General features: G+C 44.4%; 1 protein-coding gene across 1 annotated transcript in view; it reads right to left on the bottom strand.

The window, feature by feature from the left end:
• pi4k2b (phosphatidylinositol 4-kinase type 2 beta) overlaps positions 1 to 12,500 on the bottom strand; it is a 32,324-nt gene that overhangs the window by 14,329 nt on the left and 5,495 nt on the right. The window contains exons 4-7 of the mRNA XM_031820135.1: positions 11,081 to 11,200; positions 5,142 to 5,273; positions 3,834 to 3,987; positions 1,953 to 2,014 (exon numbers count right to left, since the gene is read on the bottom strand). Of these exons, the coding sequence (XP_031675995.1) occupies positions 1,953 to 2,014; positions 3,834 to 3,987; positions 5,142 to 5,273; positions 11,081 to 11,200 (468 nt within the window). The remainder of the gene's footprint in view (positions 1 to 1,952; positions 2,015 to 3,833; positions 3,988 to 5,141; positions 5,274 to 11,080; positions 11,201 to 12,500) is intronic.

The raw sequence follows: 12,500 nt of genomic DNA, 5'->3' as shown, positions 1-12,500 counted from the left end.
AGCTAGATAAGAGTCAGAGTCTAGTCCTCTGAGACAGTCTGATATCATACTGTAGTGTTGAATGGTAACTAGTCCTCTGAGACAGTCCTATATCATACTGAATGGTAACTAGTCCTCTGAGACAGTCTGATATCATACTGAATGGTAACTAGTCCTCTGAGACAGTCTGATATCATACTGAATGGTAACTAGTCCTCTGAGACAGTCTGATATCATACTGAAATGTAACTAGTCCTCTGAGACAGTGTGATATCATACTGAATGGTAACTAGTCCTCTGAGACAGTCTGATATCATACTGAAATGTAACTAGTCCTCTGAGACAGTCTGATATCATACTGAATGGTAACTAGTCCTCTGAGACAGTCTGATATCATACTGAATGGTAAGTAGTCCTCTGAGCCAGTCCTATATCATACTGAATGGTAACTAGTCCTCTGAAACAGTCCTATATCATACTGAATGGTAACTAGTCCTCTGAGCCAGTCTGATATCATACTGAATGGCAACTAGTCCTCTGAGACAGTCTGATATCATACTGAATGGTAACTAGTCCTCTGAGACAGTGTGATATCATACTGAATGGCAACTAGTCCTCTGAGCCAGTCCTATATCATACTGAATGGTAACTAGTCCTCTGAGACAGTCTGTTATCATACTGAATGGTAACTTAGTCCTCTGAGACAGTGTGATATCATACTGAATGGTAACTAGTCCTCTGAGACAGTGTGATATCATACTGAATGGTAACTAGTCCTCTGAGACAGTCTGATATCATACTGAATGGTAACTAGTCCTCTGAGACAGTATTAAATCATACTGAATGGTAACTAGTCCTCTGAGACAGTGTGATATCATACTGAATGGCAACTAGTCCTCTGAGCCAGTCTGTTATCATACTGAATGGTAACTAGTCCTCTGAGACAGTGTGATATCATACTGAATGGTAACTAGTCCTCTGAGACAGTCTGATATCATACTGAATGGTAACTAGTCCTCTGAGACAGTCTGTTATCATACTGAATGGTAACTTAGTCCTCTGAGCCAGTCTGTTATCATACTGAATGGTAACTAGTCCTCTGAGACAGTCTGTTATCATACTGAATGGTAACTTAGTCCTCTGAGCCAGTCTGTTATCATACTGAATGGTAATTTGTCCTCTGAGACAGTCTGTTATCATACTGAATGGTAATTTGTCCTCTGAGACAGTCTGTTATCATACTGAATGGTAACTAGTCCTCTGAGACAGTCCGATATCATACTGAATGGTAACTAGTCCTCTTAGACAGTATTAAATCATACTGAATGGTAACTAGTCCTCTGAGACAGTCTGATATCATACTGAATGGTAACTTAGTCCTCTGAGACAGTCTGTTATCATACTGAATGGTAACTAGTCCTCTGAGACAGTCTGTTATCATACTGAATGGTAACTAGTCCTCTGAGACAGTCCGATATCATACTGAATGGTAACTAGTCCTCTGAGACAGTATTAAATCATACTGAATGGTAACTAGTCCTCTGAGACAGTCTGTTATCATACTGATGGTAACTAGTCCTCTGAGACAGTATGATATCATACTGAATGGTAACTTAGTCCTCTGAGACAGTATTAAATCATACTGAATGGTAACTAGTCCTCTGAGACAGTATTAAATCATACTGAATGGTAACTTAGTCCTCTGAGACAGTATTAAATCATACTGAATGGTAACTAGTCCTCTGAGACAGTCTGTTATCATACTGAATGGTAACTAGTCCTCTGAGACAGTCTGATATCATACTGAATGGTAACTTAGTCCTCTGAGACAGTATTAAATCATACTGTAGAGTGTTATAAGTATGAGTCATGGTACAGAGTACACAGTGCACGTGTCACTCCTTTCAAAACACACATGATCTATGGACCGCAGTCCACACACACACACACACACACACACACACACAGCTCACCTTCTCTCCCTCTCCTTCCCCTGGCTTCTCATACTTGATCAACCAGTTGTCATTCCCTCGGTCTGATGGAGAGAAAGAGGGAGGGAGAGAGGGAGAAGAGAGAGAACGGAGAGGAAAGGTGAACGGGTTAGACTCTGCATAGGAGGAGAACACAATGCAAAGCTATAGGGAGGTGTTCCACGGCTGTGAATGAACTGTGTGTTCCTTGTAAAAATCAGTTTTTATTTTTTTGGGCCTGATTCCATTCTGTTCTCTCCCATTTTGTTCTCCCAAGTTTTCACTCTTGATTCCATCTAGTTGATCTAGTTGATTCCCTACCCAGTTCAATACATCTGGTTGATGCCCTACCCAGTTCAATACATCTGGTTGATGCCCTACCCAGTTCAACACATCTAGTTGATGCCCTACCCAGTTCAATACATCTAGTTGATGCCCTACCCAGTTCAATACATCTGGTTGATGCCCTACCCAGTTCAATACATCTGGTTGATGCCCTACCCAGTTCAATACATCTGGTTGATGCCCTACCCAGTTCAATACATCTGGTTGATGCCCTACCCAGTTCAATACATCTAGTTGATTCCCTACCCAGTTCAATACATCTGGTTGATGCCCTACCCAGTTCAATACATCTGGTTGATTCCCTACCCAGTTCAATACATCTGGTTGATTCCCTACCCAGTTCAATACATCTGGTTGATGCCCTACCCAGTTCAATACATCTGGTTGATTCCCTACCCAGTTCAATACATCTGGTTGATTCCCTACCCAGTTCAATACATCTGGTTGATTCCCTACCCAGTTCAATACATCTGGTTGATTCCCTACCCAGTTCAATACATCTGGTTGATTCCCTACCCAGTTCAATACATCTAGTTGATTCCCTACCCAGTTCAATACATCTAGTTGATTCCCTACCCAGTTCAATACATCTGGTTGATTCCCTACCCAGTTCAATACATCTGGTTGATTCCCTACCCAGTTCAATACATCTGGTTGATTCCCTACCCAGTTCAATACATCTAGTTGATTCCCTACCCAGTTCAATACATCTGGTTGATGCCCTACCCAGTTCAATACATCTGGTTGATGCCCTACCCAGTTCAATACATCTAGTTGATTCCCTACCCAGTTCAATACATCTGGTTGATTCCCTACCCAGTTCAATACATCTAGTTGATGCCCTACCCAGTTCAACACATCTAGTTGATTCCCTACCCAGTTCAATACATCAGGTTGATTCCCTACCCAGTTCAACACATCTAGTTGATTCCCTACCCAGTTCAATACATCTAGTTGATTCCCTACCTAGTGTGTATGTGGTGTGTGTGTGTGTGTACCGTCCACTGTGTGTATGTGGTGTGTGTGTACCGTCCACTGTGTGTATGTGGTGTATGTGGTGTGTGTGTGTACCGTGTACTGTGTGTGTACCGTGTACTGTGTGTATGTGGTGTGTGTGTACCGTCCACTGTGTGTATGTGGTGTGTGTGTACCGTTCACTGTGTGTATGTGGTGTGTGTGTACCGTCCACTGTGTGTATGTGGTGTGTGTGTACCGTCCACTGTGTGTATGTGGATTGTGTGTACCGTTCACTGTGTGTATGTGGTGTGTGTGTCTGTGTACCGTGTACTGTGTGTATGTGGTGTGTGTGTCTGTGTACCGTGTACTGTGTGTATGTGGTGTGTGTGTGTACCGTGTACTGTGTGTATGTGTACCGTGTACTGTGTGTGTATGTGGTGTGTGTGTGTACCGTGTACTGTGTGTGTACCGTGTACTGTGTGTATGTGTACTGTGAAAGGAAGTCACCAGGAAAAGTCTAAACACTACAGATACTCCTTCCTGTGAGCGCACGCACACACGCACACACACACACACACCTACCTGTGTTTCTGATGACGTAGTCCAGAATGACGAGCCTCTCAAACTGAGACTGGAGCTGTTTCCTGATGTTCTCTGGGAGAGGCTCCGCCTCAAAACGTCTCAGCCAATAGTCAGCCTCATGGTACCCTTCCACGAACAGCTGGAACGAACCAAGCTGACACACCCACAGACAGAAAGATGCAAAAACACACACACACACACACACACACAGAGAGAGAGAGAGAGAAACACACACACACCCACAGACAGAAAGATGCAAAAACACACACACACACACACACACACACACACACACACACACAGAGAGAGAGAGAAACACACATGTCAGGACACCTTGGGGGGCTAAGACATAGGGTCAGGAATAAGACTGGTAGGGTCAGGGGTTAGGGGTCAGGGTACCTTGGGGGATTAAGACATAGGGTCAGGAATAAGAGTGGTAGGGTCAAGAATAAGAGTGGTAGGGTCAGGGGTTAGGGTACCTTGGGGGGCTAAGACATAGGGTCAGGAATAAGACTGCTAGGGTCAGGGGTCAGGGTACATTGTGGGGCTAAGACATAGGGTCAGGAATAAGACTGGTAGGGTCAGGGGTCAGGGGTCAGGGTACATTGTGGGGCTAAGACATAGGGTCAGGAATAAGACTGGTAGGGTCAGGGGTCAGGGTACCTTGGGGGGTTAAGACATAGGGTCAGGAATAAGACTGGTAGGGTCAAGGAACCTTGGGGGATTAAGACATAGGGTCAGGAATAAGACTGGTAGGGTCAGGGGTCAGGGTACATTGGGGGGCTAAGACATAGGGTCAGGAATAAGACTGGTAGGGTCAAGGGTTAGGGGTCAGGGTACCTTGGGGGGTTAAGACATAGGGTCAGGAATAAGACTGGTAGGGTCAAGGGTTAGGGGTCAGGGTACCTTGGGGGGTTAAGACATAGGGTCAGGAATAAGACTGGTAGGGTCAAGGGTCAGGGTACCTTGGGGGGCTAAGACATAGGGTCAGGAATAAGACTGGTAGGGTCAAGGGTCAGGGTACCTTGGGGGGTTAAGACATAGGGTCAGGAATACGACTGGTAGGGTCAGGGGTCAGGGTACCTTGGGGGGCTAAGACATAGGGTCAGGGTACCTTGGGGGGCTAAGACATAGGGTCAGGAATACGACTGGTAGGGTCAGGGGTCAGGGTACCTTGGGGGGCTAAGACATAGGGTCAGGGGTCAGGGTACCTTGGGGGGCTAAGACATAGGGTCAGGGGTCAGGGTACCTTGGGGGGCTAAGACATAGGGTCAGGAATAAGACTGGTAGGGTCAGGGGTCAGGGTACCTTGGGGGGCAGGCCCACTCTGTGGAAGTGTCGTCCCACTTTGGGAACCATCTCCAGGGCGTATTTCTTCCCTCTGGACTTGGCCCTGTCGATAGTGTTGTAGTGAAATGTCTCACTGACTAGATACACAGCCTGGAAGACACACAGCCTGTTATAATCACTGACTAGATACACAGCCTGGAAGACACACAGACTGTTATTATCACTGACTAGATACACAGCCTGTTATCATCACTGACTAGATACACAGCCTGTTATCATCACTGACTAGATACACAGCCTGTTATCATCACTGACTAGATACACAGCCTGGAAGACACACAGACTGTTATTATCACTGACTAGATACACAGCTTGTTATCATCACTGACTAGATACACAGCCTGTTATCATCACTGACTAGATACACAGCCTGGAAGACACACAGCCTGTTATTATCACTGACTAGACACACAGCCTGTTATTATCACTGACTAGACACACAGCCTGTTATTATCACTGACTAGACACACAGCCTGCTATTATCACTGACTAGACACACAGCCTGTTATTATCACTGCCTGTTATTATCACTGACTAGATACACAGCCTGTTATTATCACTGACTAGACACACAGCCTGCTATTATCACTGACTAGATACACAGCCTGTTATCATCACTGACTAGATACACAGCCTGTTATTATCACAGCCTGCTATTATCACTGACTAGATACACAGCCTGTTATCATCACTGACTAGATACACAGCCTGTTATTATCACAGCCTGTTATTATCACTGCCTGTTATTATCACTGACTAGACACACAGCCTGTTATTATCACTGACTAGATACACAGCCTGTTATTATCACTGACTAGATACACAGCCTGCTATCATCACTGACTAGATACACAGCCTGCTATTATCACTGACTAGACACACAGCCTGGAAGACACACAGCCTGTTATTATCACTGACTAGATACACAGCCTGTTATTATCACAGCTTGTTATCATCACTGACTAGATACACAGCATGTTATCATCACTGACTAGATACACAGCCTGGAAGACACACAGCCTGTTATTATCACTGACTAGACACACAGCCTGTTATTATCACTGACTAGACACACAGCCTGTTATTATCACTGACTAGACACACAGCCTGCTATTATCACTGACTAGATACACAGCCTGTTATCATCACTGACTAGATACACAGCCTGTTATTATCACAGCCTGCTATTATCACTGACTAGATACACAGCCTGTTATCATCACTGACTAGATACACAGCCTGTTATTATCACAGCCTGTTATTATCACTGACTAGATACACAGCCTGTTATTATCACTGACTAGACACACAGCCTGCTATTATCACTGACTAGATACACAGCCTGTTATCATCACTGACTAGATACACAGCCTGTTATTATCACAGCCTGCTATTATCACTGACTAGATACACAGCCTGTTATCATCACTGACTAGATACACAGCCTGTTATTATCACAGCCTGTTATTATCACTGCCTGTTATTATCACTGACTAGACACACAGCCTGTTATTATCACTGACTAGATACACAGCCTGTTATTATCACTGACTAGATACACAGCCTGCTATCATCACTGACTAGACACACAGCCTGTTATCATCACTGACTAGACACACAGCCTGTTATCATCACTGACTAGACACACAGCCTGTTATCATCACTGACTAGATACACAGCCTGCTATCATCACTGACTAGACACACAGCCTGTTATCATCACTGACTAGACACACAGCCTGTTATCATCACTGACTAGATACACAGCCTGCTATTATCACTGACTAGACACACAGCCTGCTATTATCACTGACTAGACACACAGCCTGTTATTATCACTGCCTGTTATTATCACTGACTAGACACACAGCCTGTTATTATCACTGACTAGATACACAGCCTGTTATTATCACTGACTAGATACACAGCCTGCTATCATCACTGACTAGATACACAGCCTGCTATTATCACTGACTAGACACACAGCCTGGAAGACACACAGCCTGTTATTATCACTGACTAGATACACAGCCTGTTATTATCACAGCTTGTTATCATCACTGACTAGATACACAGCATGTTATCATCACTGACTAGATACACAGCCTGGAAGACACACAGCCTGTTATTATCACTGACTAGACACACAGCCTGTTATTATCACTGACTAGACACACAGCCTGTTATTATCACTGACTAGACACACAGCCTGCTATTATCACTGACTAGACACACAGCCTGTTATTATCACTGCCTGTTATTATCACTGACTAGATACACAGCCTGTTATTATCACTGACTAGACACACAGCCTGCTATTATCACTGACTAGATACACAGCCTGTTATCATCACTGACTAGATACACAGCCTGTTATTATCACAGCCTGCTATTATCACTGACTAGATACACAGCCTGTTATTATCACTGACTAGACACACAGCCTGCTATCATCACTGACTAGATACACAGCCTGCTATTATCACTGACTAGATACACAGCCTGTTATTATCACTGACTAGACACACAGCCTGCTATCATCACTGACTAGATACACAGCCTGCTATTATCACTGACTAGATACACAGCCTGTTATTATCACAGCCTGCTATTATCACTGACTAGACACACAGCCTGCTATTATCACTGACTAGACACACAGCCTGTTATATTATCACTGACTAGACACACAGCCTGTTATATTATCACTGACTAGACACACAGCCTGTTATATTATCACTGACTAGACACACAGCCTGTTATCTTATCACTGACTAGACACACAGCCTGTTATCATCACTGACTAGACACACAGCCTAGCCTGCTATTATCACTGACTAGACACACAGCCTGTTATCATCACTGACTAGACACACAGCCTGCTATTATCACTGACTAGACACACAGCCTGCTATCATCACTGACTAGACACACAGCCTGTTATCATCACTGACTAGACACACAGCCTGTTATCATCACTGACTAGACACACAGCCTGTTATCATCACTGACTAGACACACAGCCTGTTATCATCACTGACTAGACACACAGCCTGCTATCATCACTGACTAGACACACAGCCTGCTATCATCACTGACTAGACACACAGCCTGTTATCATCACTGCCTGTTATTATCACTGACTAGACACACAGCCTGTTATCTTATCACTGACTAGACACACAGCCTGTTATTATCACTGACTAGACACACAGCCTAGCCTGTTATTATCACTGACTAGACACACAGCCTGTTATCATCACTGACTAGACACACAGCCTGTTATCATCACTGACTAGATACACAGCCTGCTATCATCACTGACTAGACACACAGCCTGTTATCATCACTGACTAGATACACAGCCTGCTATTATCACTGACTAGACACACAGCCTGCTATTATCACTGACTAGACACACAGCCTGTTATTATCACTGCCTGTTATTATCACTGACTAGACACACAGCCTGTTATTATCACTGACTAGATACACAGCCTGTTATTATCACTGACTAGATACACAGCCTGCTATCATCACTGACTAGACACACAGCCTGCTATCATCACTGACTAGACACACAGCCTGTTATCATCACTGACTAGACACACAGCCTGTTATCATCACTGACTAGATACACAGCCTGCTATCATCACTGACTAGACACACAGCCTGTTATCATCACTGACTAGACACACAGCCTGTTATCATCACTGACTAGATACACAGCCTGCTATTATCACTGACTAGACACACAGCCTGCTATTATCACTGACTAGACACACAGCCTGTTATTATCACTGCCTGTTATTATCACTGACTAGACACACAGCCTGTTATTATCACTGACTAGATACACAGCCTGTTATTATCACTGACTAGATACACAGCCTGCTATCATCACTGACTAGATACACAGCCTGCTATTATCACTGACTAGACACACAGCCTGGAAGACACACAGCCTGTTATCATCACTGACTAGATACACAGCCTGTTATTATCACAGCCTGCTATTATCACTGACTAGACACACAGCCTGTTATTATCACTGACTAGATACACAGCCTGCTATTATCACTGACTAGATACACAGCCTGTTATTATCACTGACTAGATACACTGCCTGTTATAATCACTGACTAGATACACAGCATGCTATTATCACTGACTAGACACACAGCCTGTTATTATCACTGACTAGATACACTGCCTGTTATAATCACTGACTAGATACACAGTCTGCTATTATCACTGACTAGACACACAGCCTGCTATCATCACTGACTAGACACACAGCCTGTTATCATCACTGCCTGTTATTATCACTGACTAGACACACAGCCTGTTATCTTATCACTGACTAGACACACAGCCTGTTATTATCACTGACTAGACACACAGCCTAGCCTGTTATTATCACTGACTAGACACACAGCCTGTTATCATCACTGACTAGACACACAGCCTGTTATCATCACTGACTAGACACACAGCCTGCTATCATCACTGACTAGACACACAGCCTGTTATCATCACTGACTAGATACACAGCCTGCTATTATCACTGACTAGACACACAGCCTGCTATTATCACTGACTAGACACACAGCCTGTTATTATCACTGCCTGTTATTATCACTGACTAGACACACAGCCTGTTATTATCACTGACTAGATACACAGCCTGTTATTATCACTGACTAGATACACAGCCTGCTATCATCACTGACTAGACACACAGCCTGCTATCATCACTGACTAGACACACAGCCTGTTATCATCACTGACTAGACACACAGCCTGTTATCATCACTGACTAGATACACAGCCTGCTATCATCACTGACTAGACATACAGCCTGTTATCATCACTGACTAGACACACAGCCTGTTATCATCACTGACTAGATACACAGCCTGCTATTATCACTGACTAGACACACAGCCTGCTATTATCACTGACTAGACACACAGCCTGTTATTATCACTGCCTGTTATTATCACTGACTAGACACACAGCCTGTTATCATCACTGACTAGATACACAGCCTGTTATTATCACTGACTAGATACACAGCCTGCTATCATCACTGACTAGACACACAGCCTGCTATCATCACTGACTAGACACACAGCCTGTTATCATCACTGACTAGACACACAGCCTGTTATCATCACTGACTAGATACACAGCCTGCTATCATCACTGACTAGACATACAGCCTGTTATCATCACTGACTAGACACACAGCCTGTTATCATCACTGACTAGATACACAGCCTGCTATTATCACTGACTAGACACACAGCCTGCTATTATCACTGACTAGACACACAGCCTGTTATTATCACTGCCTGTTATTATCACTGACTAGACACACAGCCTGTTATTATCACTGACTAGATACACAGCCTGTTATTATCACTGACTAGATACACAGCCTGCTATCATCACTGACTAGATACACAGCCTGCTATTATCACTGACTAGACACACAGCCTGGAAGACACACAGCCTGTTATTATCACTGACTAGATACACAGCCTGTTATTATCACAGCCTGCTATTATCACTGACTAGACACACAGCCTGTTATTATCACTGACTAGATACACAGCCTGCTATTATCACTGACTAGATACACAGCCTGTTATTATCACTGACTAGATACACTGCCTGTTATAATCACTGACTAGATACACAGCATGCTATTATCACTGACTAGACACACAGCCTGTTATTATCACTGACTAGATACACTGCCTGTTATAATCACTGACTAGATACACAGTCTGCTATTATCACTGACTAGACACACAGCCTGTTATAATCACCGACTAGACACACAGCCTGTTATTATCACTGACTAGATACACACCCCCCCTCCCACCTCACCTTGGTTTTGGGGACCACCCCCAGTCCTAGTCTGGTATCAACGAGGGAGGCAGCAACCTCTGAGAGATAGCCCTGGTTGGGGATCAGGCAGCCACGGCCAAAACAACACGGACAGCACAGCTACACAGAGAAACAGAGGGAGTAGGAGGGGGGGGGGGGCAGGGGGAGGACAGAGGGAGGAGGAGGGGGGGCAGGGGGAGGAGGAGGAGAGAGGACAGAGGGAGGAAGGGTAGAGGGTGGGGAGAGTTAAATTAACTGTTAAAATGAATGTAAAAATAGAGAGAGAAAGGGAGGAGAGGAAGAGAGGGGAGGAGGAGAGAGAAAGAGGAGAGAGAAAGGGAGGAGAGGAAGAGGAGAGGGGAGGAGGAGAGGGGAGGAGGAGAGGGGAGGAGGAGAGGGGGAAATAGGACATAGGGACAGATGAGGAGAGAGGAAGAGGAGAGAGGAGACAGAGATAAAGATAGACAGAAACCAGAGCATAGTGAGAACTAGGGACAGATGAGGAGAGAGGAAGATGAGAGAGGAAGAGGAGAGGGAAATAGGACATAGGGACAGATGAGGAGAGAGGAAGAGGAGAGACAGAGAAAAAGACAGAGATAGAAACAGACAAGAGCATAGTGCGAACTATGGACAGACGAGGAGAGAGGAAGAGGTTAGAGGAAGAGGAGGGAGAGAGAACAGTAACAGACAGCGATAGAAACAGACCAGAGCATAGTTCAGACCTAGGGATAGACGAGGAGAGAGACAGAAATAAAGACAGAGATAGTAACAGACCAGAGAACAGTGAAAGACAGAGATAGTAACAGACCAGAGAACAGTGAGACCTAGGGACAGACGAGGAGAGAGGAAGAGGAGAGACACAGAGATAAAGACAGAGATAGTAACAGACCAGAGCATAGTGTTATCTAGGGACAGACGAGGAGAGAGGAAGAGGAGAGACAGAGATAAAGACAGAGATAGTAACAGACCAGAGCATAGTGTTATCTAGGGACAGACGAGGAGAGAGGAAGAGGAGAGAGGAAGAGGAGAGACAGAAATAAAGACAGAGATAGTAACAGACCAGAGAACAGTAGAAGACAGAGATAGTAACAGACCAGAAAACAGTGAAAGGCAGAGATAGTAACAGACCAGACAACAGTGAAAGACAGAGATAGTAACAGACCAGACAACAGTAGAAGACAGAGATAGTAACAGACCAGAAAACAGTGAAAGGCAGAGATAGTAACAGACCAGACAACAGTGAAAGACAGAGATAGTAACAGACCAGACAACAGTGAAAGACAGAGAGAGTAACAGACCAGACAACAGTAGAAGACAGAGATAGTAACAGACCAGAAAACAGTGAAAGGCAGAGATAGTAACAGACCAGAGATCAGTGAAAGACAGAGATAGTAACAGACCAGAGATCAGTGAAGACAGA

The sequence above is a fragment of the Oncorhynchus kisutch genome, unplaced genomic scaffold, assembly GCF_002021735.2.
Source record: "Oncorhynchus kisutch isolate 150728-3 unplaced genomic scaffold, Okis_V2 scaffold3069, whole genome shotgun sequence".
NCBI lineage: Eukaryota > Metazoa > Chordata > Actinopteri > Salmoniformes > Salmonidae > Oncorhynchus > Oncorhynchus kisutch.
Note: the sequence above shows the minus strand (reverse complement) of the source record. Positions and strands in the feature narration are given on the sequence as shown.